This window comes from Myxocyprinus asiaticus, chromosome 39 (genome assembly GCF_019703515.2).
Source record: "Myxocyprinus asiaticus isolate MX2 ecotype Aquarium Trade chromosome 39, UBuf_Myxa_2, whole genome shotgun sequence".
Classification (NCBI taxonomy): Eukaryota; Metazoa; Chordata; class Actinopteri; order Cypriniformes; family Catostomidae; genus Myxocyprinus; species Myxocyprinus asiaticus.
The window spans coordinates 16169413-16186744 of NC_059382.1; the positions used below are offsets into that span (position 1 = coordinate 16169413).

The 17332-nt window shown below is 35.8% G+C and overlaps 2 protein-coding genes across 3 annotated transcripts in view; both read left to right on the top strand.

Annotated features, from left to right (window-relative positions):
- The first annotated feature begins 1678 nt into the window (after window positions 1–1678).
- On the top strand, window positions 1679–8212 carry LOC127430273 (alpha-2-antiplasmin-like). Its single transcript, XM_051679975.1, has 10 exons — window positions 1679–1748; window positions 1878–1907; window positions 2925–2996; window positions 3091–3168; window positions 3256–3556; window positions 4331–4474; window positions 5510–5698; window positions 5830–5972; window positions 6109–6313; window positions 6479–8212. Exons 3-10 carry the CDS (start codon window positions 2940–2942, stop codon window positions 6811–6813), a joined length of 1452 nt encoding a protein of 483 aa, XP_051535935.1. The 5' UTR covers window positions 1679–1748; window positions 1878–1907; window positions 2925–2939; the 3' UTR covers window positions 6814–8212.
- A 1504-nt stretch (window positions 8213–9716) lies between these two features.
- Window positions 9717–17332, top strand: part of LOC127430263 (replication protein A 70 kDa DNA-binding subunit-like) — a 49768-nt gene continuing 42152 nt past the window's right edge. The window contains exons 1-3 of one of the 2 annotated variants that reach the window (XM_051679957.1): window positions 9717–9886; window positions 10397–10444; window positions 10565–10643. In XM_051679957.1, coding sequence (XP_051535917.1) covers window positions 9854–9886; window positions 10397–10444; window positions 10565–10643 — 160 coding nt within the window. In that variant the 5' untranslated portion in view covers window positions 9717–9853. Of the gene's footprint in view, window positions 9887–10396; window positions 10445–10564; window positions 10644–13567; window positions 13760–17332 lie in introns of those variants that run through there. The other variant, XM_051679958.1, reaches the window with a different exon arrangement.

The following is a 17332-nucleotide window of genomic DNA, read 5'->3' on the forward strand; positions in this document are numbered from 1 at the left end:
AACAAGCCATTTTCACCCACAGAACTGCCGCTCGCTGGGTGTTTTTTTGTTTTTCGCACCATTCTCCTTACACTCTAGAGACTGTTGTGTGTGAAAATCCCAGGAGATCAGCAGTTACAGAAATACTCAAACCAGCCCATCTAGCACCATCAATCATGCCACGGTCAAAATCACTGAGATACATTTTTTTCCCCTTTATGATGGTTGATGTGAACATTAACTGAAGCTCCTGACCCGTATCTGCATGATTTTATACATTACACTGCTGCCACACAATTGGCTGATTAGATAATCGCATGAATAAGTAGATGTACAGGTGTACCTAATAAAGTGGCTGGGTGAGTGTGTATATATATATATATATATATATATATATATATATATATATATATATATATATATATATATATATATATATATATATATATTGAGCCTAATGCTAATTCTCTAAGATAATACTTTTATGCAACAATTATGAATAGATATTTTAATTCATTTCCAGAATGCTTCATGTAAAACATTGCTGTCTCCAAGCATGCCAGAATATTCTGTAAGAATTCTTACTTACTACTGAAGCAAACATGATGGCACTCTTAATTCCTTTCTGCTCTATGTTACCCACTAGTTACCAAGGTTGGAAAATATTGGCTTTTAAATTATGAATACTGATATGATTTCTGTTTGATTCAAGCCTGGATTATTATCTAGTTTTACAAGTTTTCTAATTTTAGCTTTGAAAAGCACTTTCACGTGCATACTGCATCTATTTTGTGTTTTAGGTTACTAAATATAGGTTTTCATTGAGTCCCCGATAGTGATTTTAAAAGTTGAAAAAAGGCTTATGTTATGTAATCATGTTCATACTTGGTACAATTTTAAGGATTTCAATATGCAATTGGTTGTATTTTATGCAAACATCTTGATAATTTACCATTTTGATAAATCTGTTGATTCATAGTAAAACTGTTTTTTAAAGGTCCTCATGTCCATTAGTGATCAACATACTGATTTGTCTGATATAGCACACACACAAACACATGCATCATTGTCCACAAGTCTTGTTTTTCATTATGAGTATTTTTGTTTTCTTTTTTACTTCTAAACTGGCTATTTTATATATACTCACTAAAATAAACATTTTCAATTATTAAAAGAAGGTGATCAGATATGTGTGTGGTATTTTTCAAACTAAAAAAGTTTACCAAATTCAAAAGAAAACTTTTCGAGTGATCAATTGACCTGCTCATGGTAATGGAGTAATATAGTTGATCAGTTCACTTTTTCATATATATTTTTTTGTGCTTGTAACCAGGTCACACACTAGAGAGGTTACTCTAACAGGACAAATTCCGTTTGAGTTTGCAGCCGAATGCCTTTCAACTGCTCTCAATTTGGAAATCTTGGCAGATGCCTGCGGACAGCCCAAGGTAATGGTGGAGTCTGGCACTAGTTTTTTCACTGGCATATAAGATCAGCCCTTTATCCAGTGGAAGTCTATAATAACAGTCCTGGCAGTGCCTGTCATACCCTTTTCATTTATCTCCTGCTAATTTTTGGAGCCAGTTGTGTTTGTTTTACAGTGTGTTTTACTTCAGTATCTGAACAGTGTCAGCAGTGAGTTTATTTAGCTCAGCAAACTATACAGGTTTATAACCTATTCCATTCAAACTCTTCTTAGATCCACTAATCTACTCACTCAAGCTTGCTTTTTGACCCCAAGATCTCTCAATATTTACATCTATGAAGAGGTAGGTACTAAAGAGGTATATGAGGTAAAGATCAATGAAAGTTGAAATGTAACTGCCTGCTCTGAGACGCAACCCCTACAGCAGTGAATTTCCCCATTGCATATTTGATGTGTTTCTTTCCCAATCCAGGGTTGGATCCCACAGTTGGAGATTTGCACAGTAAGATCTCAGTTTTGTTTGTTCTTTCAAATATTCTTTCATGTATTCTTTTATATACAGTATATATATTATATTTTCCCTTGTAAATCATTGTTTTGCGATATACTGGAAAGACAGTGTGTTGGTTAGACTGAAATTAATTAGTGAATCAGTTGTCAGCTCTTTTGATTTGTAAATATGGACTGTACAGCAATGTGGAGTGGGGTGTGGGGGTATTTTAACATGATGATTACCAGTAAATGCAGTAGTGTACTTCCATTGATGTAGAAGTATATTTAAATTGTGTTATTGTTATTATTATTGTAACCTAAATTGTTTAAGCTGTAGCTTCAAACTAATTAAAATTATTGTGCAACAGCTGACAGACCCTGAGGTTAAGCATTTATTGATTACTTGACTAAATGTTTTGTTCAATCAGTGAATTTAAAAACAAACCACCTGAAACTGGGGCAGTTGATAACATCACTTCAATTTAATTGTTTAGTAATAGTTTTGTGTCAGTTCAATGGATAGTTCACCCAAAAATGAAAATTTACCATCATATTGTTACAAACTATATTAATTTCTTCCTTCCGCAGAACACAAGATATGTTGGGCACAATGTTAAGAACTGATAGCCTCAGTCACCATTCACTTTCATTTCATCTTTTTTTTTTTTTTTTATCTAATGAAAAAGATGTTATTCAAAAATGTTCATTCGCAGTCTTCATACATTCATTCTATGGAAAAAAAGATGCAGTGAAAGATGCTAACATTCTGCACAAGATCGCCTTTCCATGAGAGAAAGAAAATGTTATATTTTATAAAATTTTAGAACAACATGGGGATGAGTGAACTATCTCTTTTAAAATACTAATCTAAACTGTGAGTGTACCTTTCAGATTTTCTTTACATTTCTGATCTGATGAAGTGCAGGCAGAATTTGTAATGGATGTATAAATATGTGGAATAATACCAGTAAGTTATGTCTAATCGTCCTCAAACCTGTACAAATTGTGCTCTTCTTTGGTTTCTTAGACTAACTGCTAGAACATGAAATTGAATTTTCTGGCATTCCTCCTCCTCTGTAATGCCAAGCAAGGCTGGATGGTAAAGCACTAAATGTGATCTTAATATTGTTCAATTTAAATGCTCCTATACCCTGTTCCACTGAAATTCCATGCATTGCTCTTTTGCACCGCAGGAGGATGTGACTGAATCAGAGGATGGACCGGAACCTATAATTCCACTCATTCCATTGATGCCTAGTAAACCGATATCAGTAAGCACACACAATGCTCAGTGCCACATCATTGAAGGTGTACACATGCTGAGACCTTTGACACTTCAATCACCTTGTCCCTCTCAGGATTTGAAGGGCACTCTTGACCCTCCCATAACAGAAGCACTCACAGTTACTCCGAATGGCCTGGCTGCAGATCCCTCAGCCCCTGTTTCCACTCCAGACCAAAGAGAAGCCTCCTCTGAGGAAGATCTTGATGCGCTCTGTGATGGTGAAATGACCAGCCAACAGATTAAGCAGGCTATAGGCAACGGCATTATGAAGCTTGGCCTTTTGTTCTTAAAAAACTTGAAGCCTAGCCCAGAGCAGCCCAATATCATAATTTCCCCTCTCAGTTTGTCCATAGCACTCTCACAGCTAACGTTGGGTAAGTCTGTATCCTACAATGAAAAATTACTTATATCAAAGAATTATAAGGAATCGTTATCCAAAAATAAAAAATTGAGTCATAATTTACCTACTCTCATGTCGTTCAAATCAGAATGACTTTCTTTGTTATGTGGAAAAGGAAATGTCTTAATGAATATTGCAGAATATAATATATTATAGTGTAATATAGTATGAATATAGCTTGAAAAGGACCCAGAAGTATCATAAAGTCATCCAAGAATAATAATAATCTTTAGATGTTTTTAGCGCTAAATAATGTAAGTTTTTGTTCAACACGCGAGCCACACTAAAGGAGCTTCTCTCATATCGCTCATGAATGCACAACGGAAGTCAAGGTTTTTTACTGAAGAATTACTTCAATTCTGGGTTGTTTCTCATCAAAACCTATCATTTGCCTTTATAAGACTTGGACGCACAAGCCACATGGACTAATTTTATGATACTGTTGGTTGCCTTTTCAAGCTTTAAAAGGAGTCACTATCAACTGCAGAAGTATTGAGAAGACGGCCCGTAATACGTTAAAAATTGTACATTAAAACATCTCCCTTTGTGTTCTGCATAAGAAAGTCATACTGATTTGTATGTTACGACATGAGGGTCAGTAAATGAGAACATCATTTTCAGTTTTGGGTGAACCATATTTCTTTAAAGACATTCAGTCCATTTTGCTGCTTAGTCCTTATTCCTTACTTAGTCCTGATATAAAAGAGGCAGTTCATGAGACAGTGTGCTTTCTTTCTCTGCATCTCAGGAGCGACAAATGAGACAGAGGAGCTGCTTTTACACCACCTGCATGCAGAGGCACTGCCCTGTTACCATGCTGCCCTCAGCACCCTCCTGCGCAACTTCCACAAAAGGGGCCTTCCCATCGCCAGCCGCATCTATTTGAAATCTGGTGAGAGTCATAAACACATATACAGTATAAGGACATGTAGTTGACACACAGCATGCTAAAACTTAATTTAATCAACATAAAAAAATATTTGGTAACATTTTTTATAATGTGTATATTTTAGGTGCAATGACTTGTTACCCTTTATTGTTTTTTCAACTTTAATTACCCTCACCATTATGCATTCACTATTTCATTTGAAATGGGGGGGGGTTAGTGAAAATGATCATAAAAAATGCAGTAATTTAAAGGAATAGTTCACCCAAAAATGAAAATTCTCTCATCCTTATGCCATCCCAGATATGTATGACTTTCTTTCTTCTGCAGAACACAAATGAAGATCTTTAGAAGAATTTCTCAGCTCTTTTTGTCCGTACAATGCAAGTGAATGGGTGCTAAAATTTTGAATCTCCAAAAATCTCACAAGTCAAAAGTAATCCATACGACTCCAGCGGTTAAATCAATGTCTCTAGAAGCGATTTGATAGGTGTGGTGAGAAACAGATCAATATTTAAGTATTTTTTTAATATTTACATTTATTTAAGTATTTTTACCATAAATTCTCCTCTCCGAAATCTTGACACCCATTGTATGGACCTACAGAGCTGAAATATTCTTCTAAAAATCTTAATTTGTTTTCTGCAGATGAAAGTAAGTCATACACATCTGGGATGGCATGAAGGTGAGTAAATGATGAGAGAATTTTCATAGCATGAGTATAGCATTATAGCATTTCACACTACAGGACACGTCAATTTCATATCTACTACCTATAGTATGTTTATCAGAAATTGAATGCAGCTGTAGTTCTAATTAGCTTTGATTATTATTTTAATTTTTTTTCATTCCACGGAAGTCAGGAACTTTTAAAAATCACATTCGCCACATTCACTATCGGTAACTCAAATAATTGTTCTTTAATTTATCTTGGTATGATGAGAAATTCACCTTTCAGTTAACTGTGAGTAATTGCAAAGAACAATTTGTGACAGTACATTCATAAGCAAAGCTATTAGTGTTTCTTCTTTTCCCCCTCAGGGTTTAAAGTGAAACAGGAGTTTATGGAAGAAACTCAGAAACTGTATGACTCAGAGCCAGCTACTTTGACCGATCTGAATGAGGTCAATGAGTGGGTTAAGAAGGCCACTAATGGGCAAATCTCAGAGTTTTTGTCCAGCCTACCTGCCAACGTTGTTATGATGCTTATCAATGCTATGCATTACAAAGGTCAGAACAAATATCTGTTCCCAGCAAGTACAGTATTTTTCAATTTCCTGTGGTTGTTCAATGAATCTCATTAAAGGTCTTGAATGACTCAGATCTGTTGCATTAAAGTTCTCTAATGTTCTTTCTGACAGGAGAGTGGCTCACTCGCTTTGATCCTCGCTTCACCTCTACTGAGCGCTTCCACATAGACAAAAACCAAATAGTCAATGTGGACATGATGCTTGAGCCAAAATACCCTCTAAGTGTTTTCACCCACAATGAGCTTGATGCCCAGGTTACAACTTTTTATTCTAGGAAAATGTATTTGCCTTGCTGCCAAAGACCTTTAGATCCTACTTTACAAATGCCATTGATTAAATCTCTATACTCCTCTTTGTTTTCTCCTTGGCCTCTATACTTTATGACTGTAGGTTGCTCGATTCCCCTTTAAAGGTGACAGGAGTCTTTTGGTGGTAATGCAGACATCAGGACATGTGAATGCGTCAGCCATTGCGGCTAAGCTCAATATCTCAGATCTTTACATTCGACTACCACGAGAGAGAAGGATGCAGGTCAAGCTCCCAAAATTCAAACTTAACTTTAACCAGGACCTCCAAGAGGCAATGAGTAGCATGGGTAAGATGTGTTGCCTCAATTACATGCACATTATGACACATAAGTGGTAAAGGAATAAGTAAAGTTCAAGTAAAGGCCATCCATAATGTCTAATATATCATTACACCAATGTAATCCAAGGAGATAATTTTATATTCTAACAAATATATTTCTACACTAATACAGGTCTAGGAGTGTTATTCAGTCATCCGAATCTGGATCGTATCTCAGAGAACCCCTTGTTTGTATCCAATGTTCAACACATGTCCAGTATAGAGATAAATGAAGAGGGGGCAGAGGCAGCTGCAGCAACAAATGTGGTCATCTCACGTTCCAACCCTTCATTTATAGTCAATCAGCCATTTTTCTTTGCCCTAATGGATGATTTAAGTCAGACGCCATTCTTCCTGGGTGTAATTTCTAACCCCAACCCTGGAGCATCCACTGTGGTTACAAGGCCAGACAATTCAGATAAAATGGGATTTACTCATGACAAGACTTTGCAATTTCCTCCAAAGTAAATTCTTTTTTACACCTTTAGCAGAATGAGTCCATAAGTGACCTTAGACTGAGCAGTTAGTCCCCACTGGGAGGCAAATAAAGGACACAGTAAAATACCTCAGGCTTCAAATCAGTACATTTGAAATTATTCACCACATGCGAATCAGTGTCATGCTGCATGTTCTGATCCTGTTAAAATGTCACAATTTCTTTCTTTCTTTTTAATTAAAGAGATTTGACCAGAAAATGTAAGTACCTCAGTGTATTCATTCAACTAAATGTATTTTTGTTGAGAAATAGCACCATCTTTCAGATAGGGTATAACAGGACTAAAGACCCCAGGGGTAAAAGGCACTTTTGATTTGATTTTTTTCCCAAAACACCAAACAGCAACAAAGAATGCCACAATAATTTCCTTAACACCTGTTTGTCAATTTACACTGCAAAATATTTGTGCAATGTCAACAATTTGATTTTGAGGCAATTTGATAGACTACTCTTTTTTCTTTTTCTTTTTTTTTGTGTGCAAATTTACAGTATGTAGCTAATGAGTATCCCTGAAATTATTATATTTAAAATAATACATAATAAATACAAATTTGTCATTTTCAGATTTGTTAAAGGTAATTAAATCAAAAGTTTTTTAATAACTGTCCAATAAGTGAAAGGATAGTATTTGGGTAAAATGTGCCATTGTTGCAGGAGCCAAAGGTCCACATAAACACAACTTAATTGGGGCGAATAGATTTGTTATAGATTTTTAAATGAGCTCACATTGACTGATCCAATCACAATGGAGATTAATTTGTTTATAGAATACTTGAAATGTTATGAAATTCCAAATGTAATTGAATTGAACAGAAAATGGTTAACCCTTTTCTGAAGTGATTATTTTAAATAAGCATTATCTTAATTTGTTACTCAAAAAAGCATTTAGCTGCCTCAAAAGTATTCACAAATATTACCCTATAACTATTGTCCCTATATCTACACAATATCACTATAAGCCCCCTGGGAACCTTTTACCCCAAGTGTGGGGTAAAAAACTCCCTAGTCACTCTTAAAATAAATACAAAAATAAATAAATAAAATAATCTTTCGCTATTATTTCTTTTCACACGAATTATGTTGTTCCATCTATCAGTATTTAATAAAAATAATTAAAAAAAAAATTTCAATCTTGAGACACTTTGTGACCAGAAAAAAGCACATGGTGTGCCTTTAGCCCTGTTGAACCCCTACCATTTAATATAACAATTTCAAGCACTGATAACAGAGACTTCATATGTAGACAACATCTTATGTGGTTTTACAAAAATATGCCTATACTTCTGGTTGTTCATAAAAAAATACCACACTGTTCATAATAAATCTGTAAAAAAAATAAATAAATAAATAAATAAAAAAGTGATAAATGTATTTGTCTGGCAGGGTTTTTGAGTGTAATTGTCCCTATTAAATACTACGGAAGCCCTGAACCGCAAGGTGGAAAAAGAAATTACGGTGTAAAAAAAAACAAACAAACAACAACAAAAAAAAGTGTCTCAGTTCCTTCCCGAGCCTAAGTCTTACATTTTTTTTCTCTCTTCCTAATTTTTTTTTCTCTCTTCAAATATTTTTTTTCTCTCTTCAAATATTTTTTTTCTTCAATATTTTTTTCTTTCTTCAAAATGTTTTTTTTTCTCTCTTCAAAAAAAAAAAACAAAACAAAAAAAAAATACATTTGTTCTCTTCAAAAACATTTTTTTTCCTCTCTTCAAAACAATGCATGCGGTACCAACCTTGGCCACCAGGTGCCACTATCAGTAAACATGTAATCTTATGCTTTTAATGCTTTCTCTGTTGCTTTATAGCTGAATAATACATTTATTATTTATTTAAGGGTTTGCAAACCTTAATCAAGACAAAATCAGGTTATATATGTTTGATATGGCATTCATTGTTGTGTTACAACTGGAATTATTTTTTTGTTTGAAATTGTTGGTCTTTCTAAACCATCTATGCCGTTTGCTCAGTGTTACATGGTGGAAGCGAAGGAATGTATTGAGGAAAATGGGAAACATGGGTAAATTATTATTATGTCTGTCCTTTTGAAGTGTTAGGGGTACATCTGGTAATGTTACATTTATATGTCTATGGTCGTGACATCATGTACAAAAGAAGTCCAATTTCATCAAAATATCCATGAGGTATTTAAAGATGAGTGGAATCTTTTGTAAAGAAAAATACTGTAAGGTAAGCTGGATGGCAACCATAAGTAAAATATTTTTCAATTGTGTAAATTATAACAGAACACTAACGTGAAATAAGTTTAAAATGCGATAATGCTCACTTCTGGCCGGAGATGCTGTGATGTATGGTTCCGCGGCTCGGCAGATGGAACCCCCCGAGGGCAGGGTCTCACCAACAGGTCAAATTTAAAAAAAAATAATAATAATTTGGAAGAGAGAAAATCTTTTTTTGTAGAGATAAAAACCATTTTTGAAGAGAAAAAAACTATCTTTTTGAAGAGACACAAAAAAAAATAAATAATAAATAAATAAATAAATAAATTTAGGAAGAGAGAAACAAATTTAAGACTTAGGTTCAGGAAGGAACTGAGACACCTTTTTAATTGATTTTTTTCACCTTTATTTTATTTTTTTCCACATTGCGGTTCAGGGCTTCCGTAAAATACCACATGAACCAACTGAGCATTATTTTATAAGACAGAAATTTATTTATCACAGTTATCTGGTTTAAATAGATGAACCAACTAAATGTATTGTTCCGCAACATACAAATGAAACACGTTTTCGACGGGAATATTAAAGAGTTGTATCAAAGAGGGAGTAACACTTTATTCTGCTACAATCACACACAGCTCGCCATGTGTCGCATTTATTTTGAGATATGGCGGAAGTTGTCGAAAACAGGAAGCACGTCATCGTGTGTCGCAGTTTCGCGCGTTTGGAGAAAGTTGGCGCGAGGAGATTGACCAGGTTCGAGGACGGGTGTGCTGTTTAAGTGTATTATCATTTTACAGATCAGTTTTCGATTCAGATTATTAGCAGATCAAACATGACCGTCAGATTGTCAGAGGGGGCAATAGAGGTAAGAAGGAGTATGCAGAACAGAAGCATTATTTAAACACCGCGAGACATGTGTTTGCTGAGTCAGTTAGCCTGTGTTCACCCTGCAATTTCAGTTTGAAATTCAATTAGTGTATCACCTTGTTGTTATTGCGCTAAATGTAATTATTTTTTCCATGTTAAAGCATGGCTTTAACTGCATTCGTTAACGTGGTTAAATTCTGAGCCTAAAACGTCTCTGTCAACATAATAGATTAAAAATGCAGTCAGCTACTGAAAATTAGTGATCCCCTAAAATGTTGTCTCACTAGGTAGGCAGCTCACTAAGCTTTGGAACGTCTCCTGTGAACAGTTTTCCAGTGCTCTCAGTCTCTTTGTTGATGTAATATGCATCATAGAAAATACAAGCTTTCTTTCCCATGTCTAAAAGGTGTACAGATATTTGAATCCACTCATGTTGTTTATCTGATTTATGGAATATAGAGTGCAAAATGTTATGTTAAATGTTGGATGATTTATTCTTGCTTTGCAGTCTCTCACTAAAGGAGTTGATGTCAGCAACCCTGTTCTTCAGGTGTTGGTAACTGTCAGCTTTTTTTGCAATCTGTTTAAATTAAATCAAATCAATACAAAATGCAAACATTTTGGATACTGGTCAGCTATTTAGTATAAGACTGTAAAATGTTGAATGTTCCTGCAGAATATCCGCAAGATTGATGGAGGAAATGGATTGTCCCGTTTCCGTCTCATGATGAGTGATGGACTTCACACTATGTCCTGTGAGTTTGATCAATTTTCAGCAGGTTAAAGGGCTTTCATTTTGAGCCTGTCATTTAAACTTTTTTTAACATAAGTATACCTTGGAGATTGGACTTGCGCCAAGAAACTTCTTACAGGGTTCCTATGGTCATTGAGAACCTGGAATGTTAGTGGATTTTTTAAAACTGTTTTCAAGGCCTTGAAAAGTCATGGAAATTTATAAAAGCTCATAAGTCATGGAATGTCTATAATGAGCATGCATTTTTGTGTTTCTTTGCTCTGAAATATATTTAATGAGCTCTTGTGTAGACCAAAACATAGTCGCAAGCCATATTGTTATCTGATTTATAGTTAGACGTTCATAAGTCAGTTTTTTGTTTGTTTGTTTTTTCAATAAACTGGAAATGGTCACATCGAAATGGTTCAGTCTAAATGATGCATTACAGGCCTCCAAATGAAAAATTAACTACACAGCCATTGGCTCTTAAACAAATTTCTGAATTGCTCGATGGTTGTTCAGAAGATTAAAAAATGGTAAGCCAAAGAAAAGACAGCTGATAACTGATTAATTGGCCGATGGTAAAAAAAAAAAAAAAAAAAATTATATATGTATATACTTACACACACACATATTTAATAGGGGTGTAACGATCAAATCATTGACAATGCGATGTCATCGATTCAATGTGTAAACACCAATTGCGTAAACAGCAATGTATATTTTTGTTTAATTGTTTATTTTTACTTTCTCATGCCATCTACGTCCATATGCATTTACGTCAGGCGATTAAGCACCCTTTATGATATTCATCTCTTTTTCTGCCCACTGATAGTCGACCAAAGGCTGATGTAATTGGATATATATATATATATATATTGCAATATCCAATTACATCAGCAACCCCTGGGCTGAGGGATTGGTGAATATTCTTGCTTTAGTGATTTTGCATTAAAAATTTAGTTAAAAAACGAAAAACTTAAAGCAATTAAAATAATGAAGTGATAAAAGAATAATATATAAGTAACCACCTTTCCATTTACCGTCAGGCAAGAAGCCGTCTAAACATGGGTGAAAAATTACTTACACAAATGAAGACATAAAAACAATTATAAATTTAAAAATAATAATTATAATGACGATAATAATCACTGAAATATAAATCATGGTTCGAGGTGAACGTGTTTTTGTATTATTTTATGTTTTAATCACAGACATATAGGTTGCAGAGTTGTGGTCACAATGAACTGCTCTGTGGAAATAAAGTGAACTTAACTCAGAACACCTCCAGAGATGAGATGTCTGAGGTCATTTGCAGCACTCATAGACGATACTGTTCTTAAAAAAAAAAATAAAAATAAAAAAAAAACAGAACAAAGAGTGAGAACCTTTTAAATACGCGTGTACAAGACTGCACGCCTCCGTGTCAGTGCGTCATACATGCGCATAGACGGCTGTCATCTGTTCGTAATAATATAATAAAGTGTTTCTTCAAGCGTGTGTCTGCGGGCGAATTATTTGTAACATTCATTTGATAATAATAGCCTAATAATAATTTAATACATGGTATTGACATCGTTAAAGGCGTCAGCTATTGGCGATCACTCTGACCATCGTCGATCCCTGAGATCATCGTCTGTTGGCACAACCCTAATGTGCATTTCTCTCTATAAATGAACTAAATGTTCAGACAGTCTCCTTGCTGGTTTTTCTGACACATTCAGAATCATTACCGCTTTTGCCCGGTGTCACTGCGGCTCGCTTCGTGCACGTGCTTGTAAAATTTATATTTTAAAGGCTCATTATTACGGTTTAGTATTTCTCTGTAATGTAGAACAGTGTTAGCAATGTTACTTATAACATTCGTTCTCAGCCCTGGAACTCAAACCATTTTCTGATGCCCCCCCCCCAAAAAAAATATATTCAAGTAATTATATTAATATCATAAACGTGCGACTAGTCGACTTATGGCTTAAATTAACTCCTACCAGTCGACTAGGAAAATCTTTGGTCGGGGGCAGACCTACTAAATATTCTTCTCATGTGAGACACAGATGTAAGCGCAGTGATTGAAGTCTGAAGTTACGCTCTGCTCTATCCGTGCATGCCCGATGACAGGATAGCGCAGAAGGGATCACATGCCTGATTAAATCGGGCCTCCCTCAGTATAATTGCGTGTATGACCCATTTGAATTCTACATGAGAATTTATTTAAAAACTCTATGGAGCAATTCAGCCATGTGAAATGACTAAACAGCCCCTGTATTCTGAACGGCGCTGACGAGGGAAAGCGAAAACAACTGCCCTGCACCAGCATCAATTACAAGACTTTTCACATCTGAACATCAACACCCTCACTGACATTAATCACAGTAAAGTGTAACAAAATTTTTCAATACAACTGTCGAAGTTGTAGCCAAGGAAAAACACTGATGGCACATACTCTCCTATTGGAAACAAGTTGTGGGTATGTAAGTATTTTGGACTGAAAGACTTGCTTTACTGTTGTAGAGATTACAAATAATCACTATTCCACAAGGCAATGAGCTGTCATCAAATGATTGATCGTCACATAGGTATGTGACTTTATTTTTATATTTATTTTTCTGTACTATATTTTGTTGTGGATGTCCCAATGTGGATACTGGTTTTTGCACTTTTCAGAGAGCTTAAAATATTCAAAACATATTTTGGATGCATTTGTGAGATGTGATTATGTAAAATGAGCACATAATATTGCAATATCGATCGCAGGCCCCTGAGTCGATATCACATCGCGGCAGACTTTGAGGTATCGACAAACATTGAATCGCTGGCTAAGAGAATCAGTATGATTGTATCGTGATGAAACTTGCAATTTACACCCCTAATATTTAAAAACTAACATATATGTAACTAACATAAAATAATGTATATAATGTGTTAAAAAATTTCTCTCCTTACTAGGTTAGGGCGGCCCAGGCATAGAGTCTACAAACTGAGTCCAGATGCAGTTTGTGCAACCAAAATACAAATAATTATTACCAGGGAAAAAAACAAAAGATTTGGTAGATAACACAGGACTTTTAATTATGAACAAGCCAGAAATACACGAGGACTCTTGGACTGCACTTCCAAATGCTCTCTCAAACAGATAAGGTAAAATAATATGTATTCTTACAGTCATTTACAATGTATTACAATATAAATACTACAAGTAAACATTTTCATATAACAAAATGAGCAGTAATTTATCAACCGTAGATCATCAGGGATTGCATTTTATAAATGTCTGCTGTTACGGTAGTCAGGTGTGATCTTCCTAATGGCTGAATCACTGTATGAGTTGATGAGAAAGTGACTGATTCAAACTGCTAACCTCAGCTCCTGAGTTCAAACACGTTTCGAGAATCTTTTCAGCTGATTCATTGAAAAGACACGGTTCAAAGTAGTAATTTGTTCATGTATTGGACATCATGACTTGCACTGTGTTTGTTGCATGCAGCGAGCTCATCTTAAAAGGGAAAAAAGCGGCGTAAGACACACTGGCGCGCTATCTAAAGATGTAATTCAGTAATTCGCAAAATGATTTCTGACATAACTGCATATGAACGTGCACAATCGGTGCATCTGAATATCCATAATTCCCTACTATATAGTATGCTAAAAATAGTGCCCAACCGATATATCGGTCGGCCAATATTATCGGCTGATATTAGCCTTTCACCAATATATCGGTATCGGCGTATATTTTACCGATATGAATACTTTTTTCAGAAAATATAAGGCAGAAATCAATGCTTTAGAATTGGTGTCATAGTGTAGTTTGTCTAGCAGAGCGCGCTCCGACTCCATTGTTTACAGAGCTCAGCTGATGGTGGCTCTGCAGACAGGACAGTTAAGCAGTCTCTTTTCCTTAAATTGCTAACTAGTTTGTGAAATACATACTGGAAATGTATGTCACTCATGTTTATCACATCTGTTTGCTATGTTAGCCATCTATAGTTTGTCAGTGCAGTAAGTAATGTAGCAGATTGAAAGGTAAACGGAGCATTTTTTGCAGCTCAGCAGACAACGGTGCTGTGATGGATTGTGTCTGAGTGTTGATTTCACGCTTTGCTGTTACCTAATTGGTGAGACGCAATGCTGGAAAGTAAATAAAGTCCATCTTTTACTCTCCGTGGCAACGAGCTTACAGCTAACTAGCTAACCACGTAGCTACTTTCTTTGCTGTCAGCGTGTAAACATGTATTCACTAGGGATGTTCGCTATGACTAACTTGACATGTTTAAACGGAAGTTTTGTAACCGACTAGTCTAAAGAGAAACCAACCTTCAGAAAACAGTAAAAAAAAAAAAAATTTATGTGACCCATTTAAAATACTTAATCTTTTCCAAATCCGACGCTAAATTCCACTGAAAAGGGGCATTTATCTGTGACGTGCTCGCCTTGAATTATGACCATTGTACATTAAATATAGAACATGACATGCATTCACTGAATCAACATTAGCGAATATATAATAGACATATTTATTGAAAACAATTGAATGAATAGTGCAGGATCAATGGAACAACCTTAAAAGCCTGTTCTAAACGGAAATCACCAAGTAAAAGTTACTTAACATATTAAAAAAGTCAGGACATTGTTGAAAATATTTAACAGGTATACTAAGCCAAATCTATGAGAGAGAAAAAATGCGCTGAAAAGTTGAGCGTATTTCACAACGTGCAGTCATGCATTAACCACTGATTTAATATGACAGCTGTTCGGTAAAGAACGTTAACCAGTAACAGTTACTATGTTTAAAAAAAAAAAAAAAAGTAGCTATAGGATAGAAAAATAGGCCAGTGATGTAGCCTGCAATAAACCTAATGTATTCTAAACATGATGTGCACACAGAATAAAAGATAGTTTAACATGTTAAGCAGTCGAAAATAGCCTTCTTAATCAACAGATTAAAAAAATGACATACCTAGTCTAAAACAGTTATTTTCTAGGCTACTTACTCAAAAGCGTTCATTTTTTGATGAGTAAAATTAACACGTCGACATGGTCCGGTGAAAGATGGGACTTGACTCACTTGAGGCGATTATCCTGTGCTTGAAAAAGCCTGCTCAGCGGAAAAATAACATACAAGCATGCACAGATGTAAAGAAGACTCAAATGTGAAAACATCCTTAGGGACTTTCAAACATTTGGAAAGCCGATTCCCGCACCACCGAAGTGATTTCATAACTACTTTGCTGAGTTTGCTTGTCTAGCGAGAGGACATTTTCCTGCGCATGCCGCGAGTGAGAGAGGGAAGAAGCACGCGCAGCCTGAGGTGAAATTAAACTCTGTATCTGCTCTAGATGTCCTCTTTTTTTTTTTTTTTTTTTAAACAATATTTGTATTATTAATTCTATTTAAAATATGTAACATTAATATGACAGTAATTTAAGTGCAGCCTCTGTAAAAAATATAAAGCCAAACGTAAATGTGTAAAAATTATTATCAGTTTAATGGGGGGAAATATTAACCGACTAGTAATTCCAGAGTCGACTAGCAGCATCAGAACCATTTAGTCGACTAGTCTCGCACATCCCTAGTATTCACCAAACTTTTGTTCAGGATTCACAGTTTGGTACCCCCTTCAACCGAACAATTCCAGTCATTGCATTTATAAAATGTAACATTTAAAAGTCTGGTTTTCCAGGGGGCCTGGGTAGCTCAGTGGTAAAAGATGCTGGCTACCACCCCTGGAGTTCGCTAGTTCGAATCCCAGGGCGTGCTGAGTGACTCCAGCCAGGTCTCCTAAGCAACCAAATTGGCCCGGTTGCTAGGGAGGGTAGTGTCACATGGGGTAATCTCCTCGTGGTCGCTATAATGTGGTTTGTTCTCGGTGGGGCACGTGGTAAGTTGAGCGCGGATGCCGCGGTGGGTGGCGTGAAGCCTCCACACGCGCTGTGTCTCCATGGCAACGCGCTCAACAAGCTTACGTGATAAAATGCGCGGGTTGATGGCCTCACGCGTAGGCAACTGGGATTCATCCTCCGCCACCCAGATTGAGGCGAATCACTACGCAACCACGAGGACTTAAAAGTGCACTGGGAATTGGGCATTCCAAATTGGGTGGGAAAAAAAAAAAAGTCTGGTTTTCCAAAATTAAAATAGGATGCGTAATAAAAGTAGATTTAATAAATAGTATATTCACCCTGTGTAAATAATAATATATAGGAACTGTATCTAAAATAAATGAGGGGTGATAAATACTAATACAACAGTTGGAAAAATAGACATTCAATAATTATAATAATAATTAATTATAATAATTTTCTTTATTTATCACACATTATACATTTGCACATATACAGTGAAATTCTTCTTTTTCACATATCCCAGCTAGGCTGGGGTCAAAGTGCAGGGTCAGCCATGATACAGCACCCCTGGAGCAGATAGGGTCAAAGGCCTTGCTTAAGGGCCCAACAGTGGCATCTTGGCGGTGCTGGGGCTTGAACCCCCAACCTTCTGATCAGTAACCCAGAGCCTTAACCACTGAGCTACCACTGCCCCCATATATATTATATTTAGTAGTGCATACATTTTGACTTAGTGCCCATTTACGCCACAACTAGGCTAAGTTGTAACGTGCGTATAGCTGGTGCAACCGGCCCCTGATGTTTATATGTTTAGCTATTTATCATTTGACTGATACTAAACATACAGTACTGATTTTTATTTAGGTATTGA

Excerpts from the sequence above, each read along its gene's own strand:
- LOC127430273 (XM_051679975.1), top strand. The coding sequence starts at position 2,940 with ATGAAATTGAATTTTCTGGCATTCCTCCTCCTCTGTAATGCCAAGCAA. Across the intron at positions 4,475-5,509 it reads CCGCATCTATTTGAAATCTG|GGTTTAAAGTGAAACAGGAG; the intron begins GTGAGAGTCATA and ends TTTCCCCCTCAG. Across the intron at positions 5,973-6,108 it reads ACAATGAGCTTGATGCCCAG|GTTGCTCGATTCCCCTTTAA; the intron begins GTTACAACTTTT and ends TTATGACTGTAG.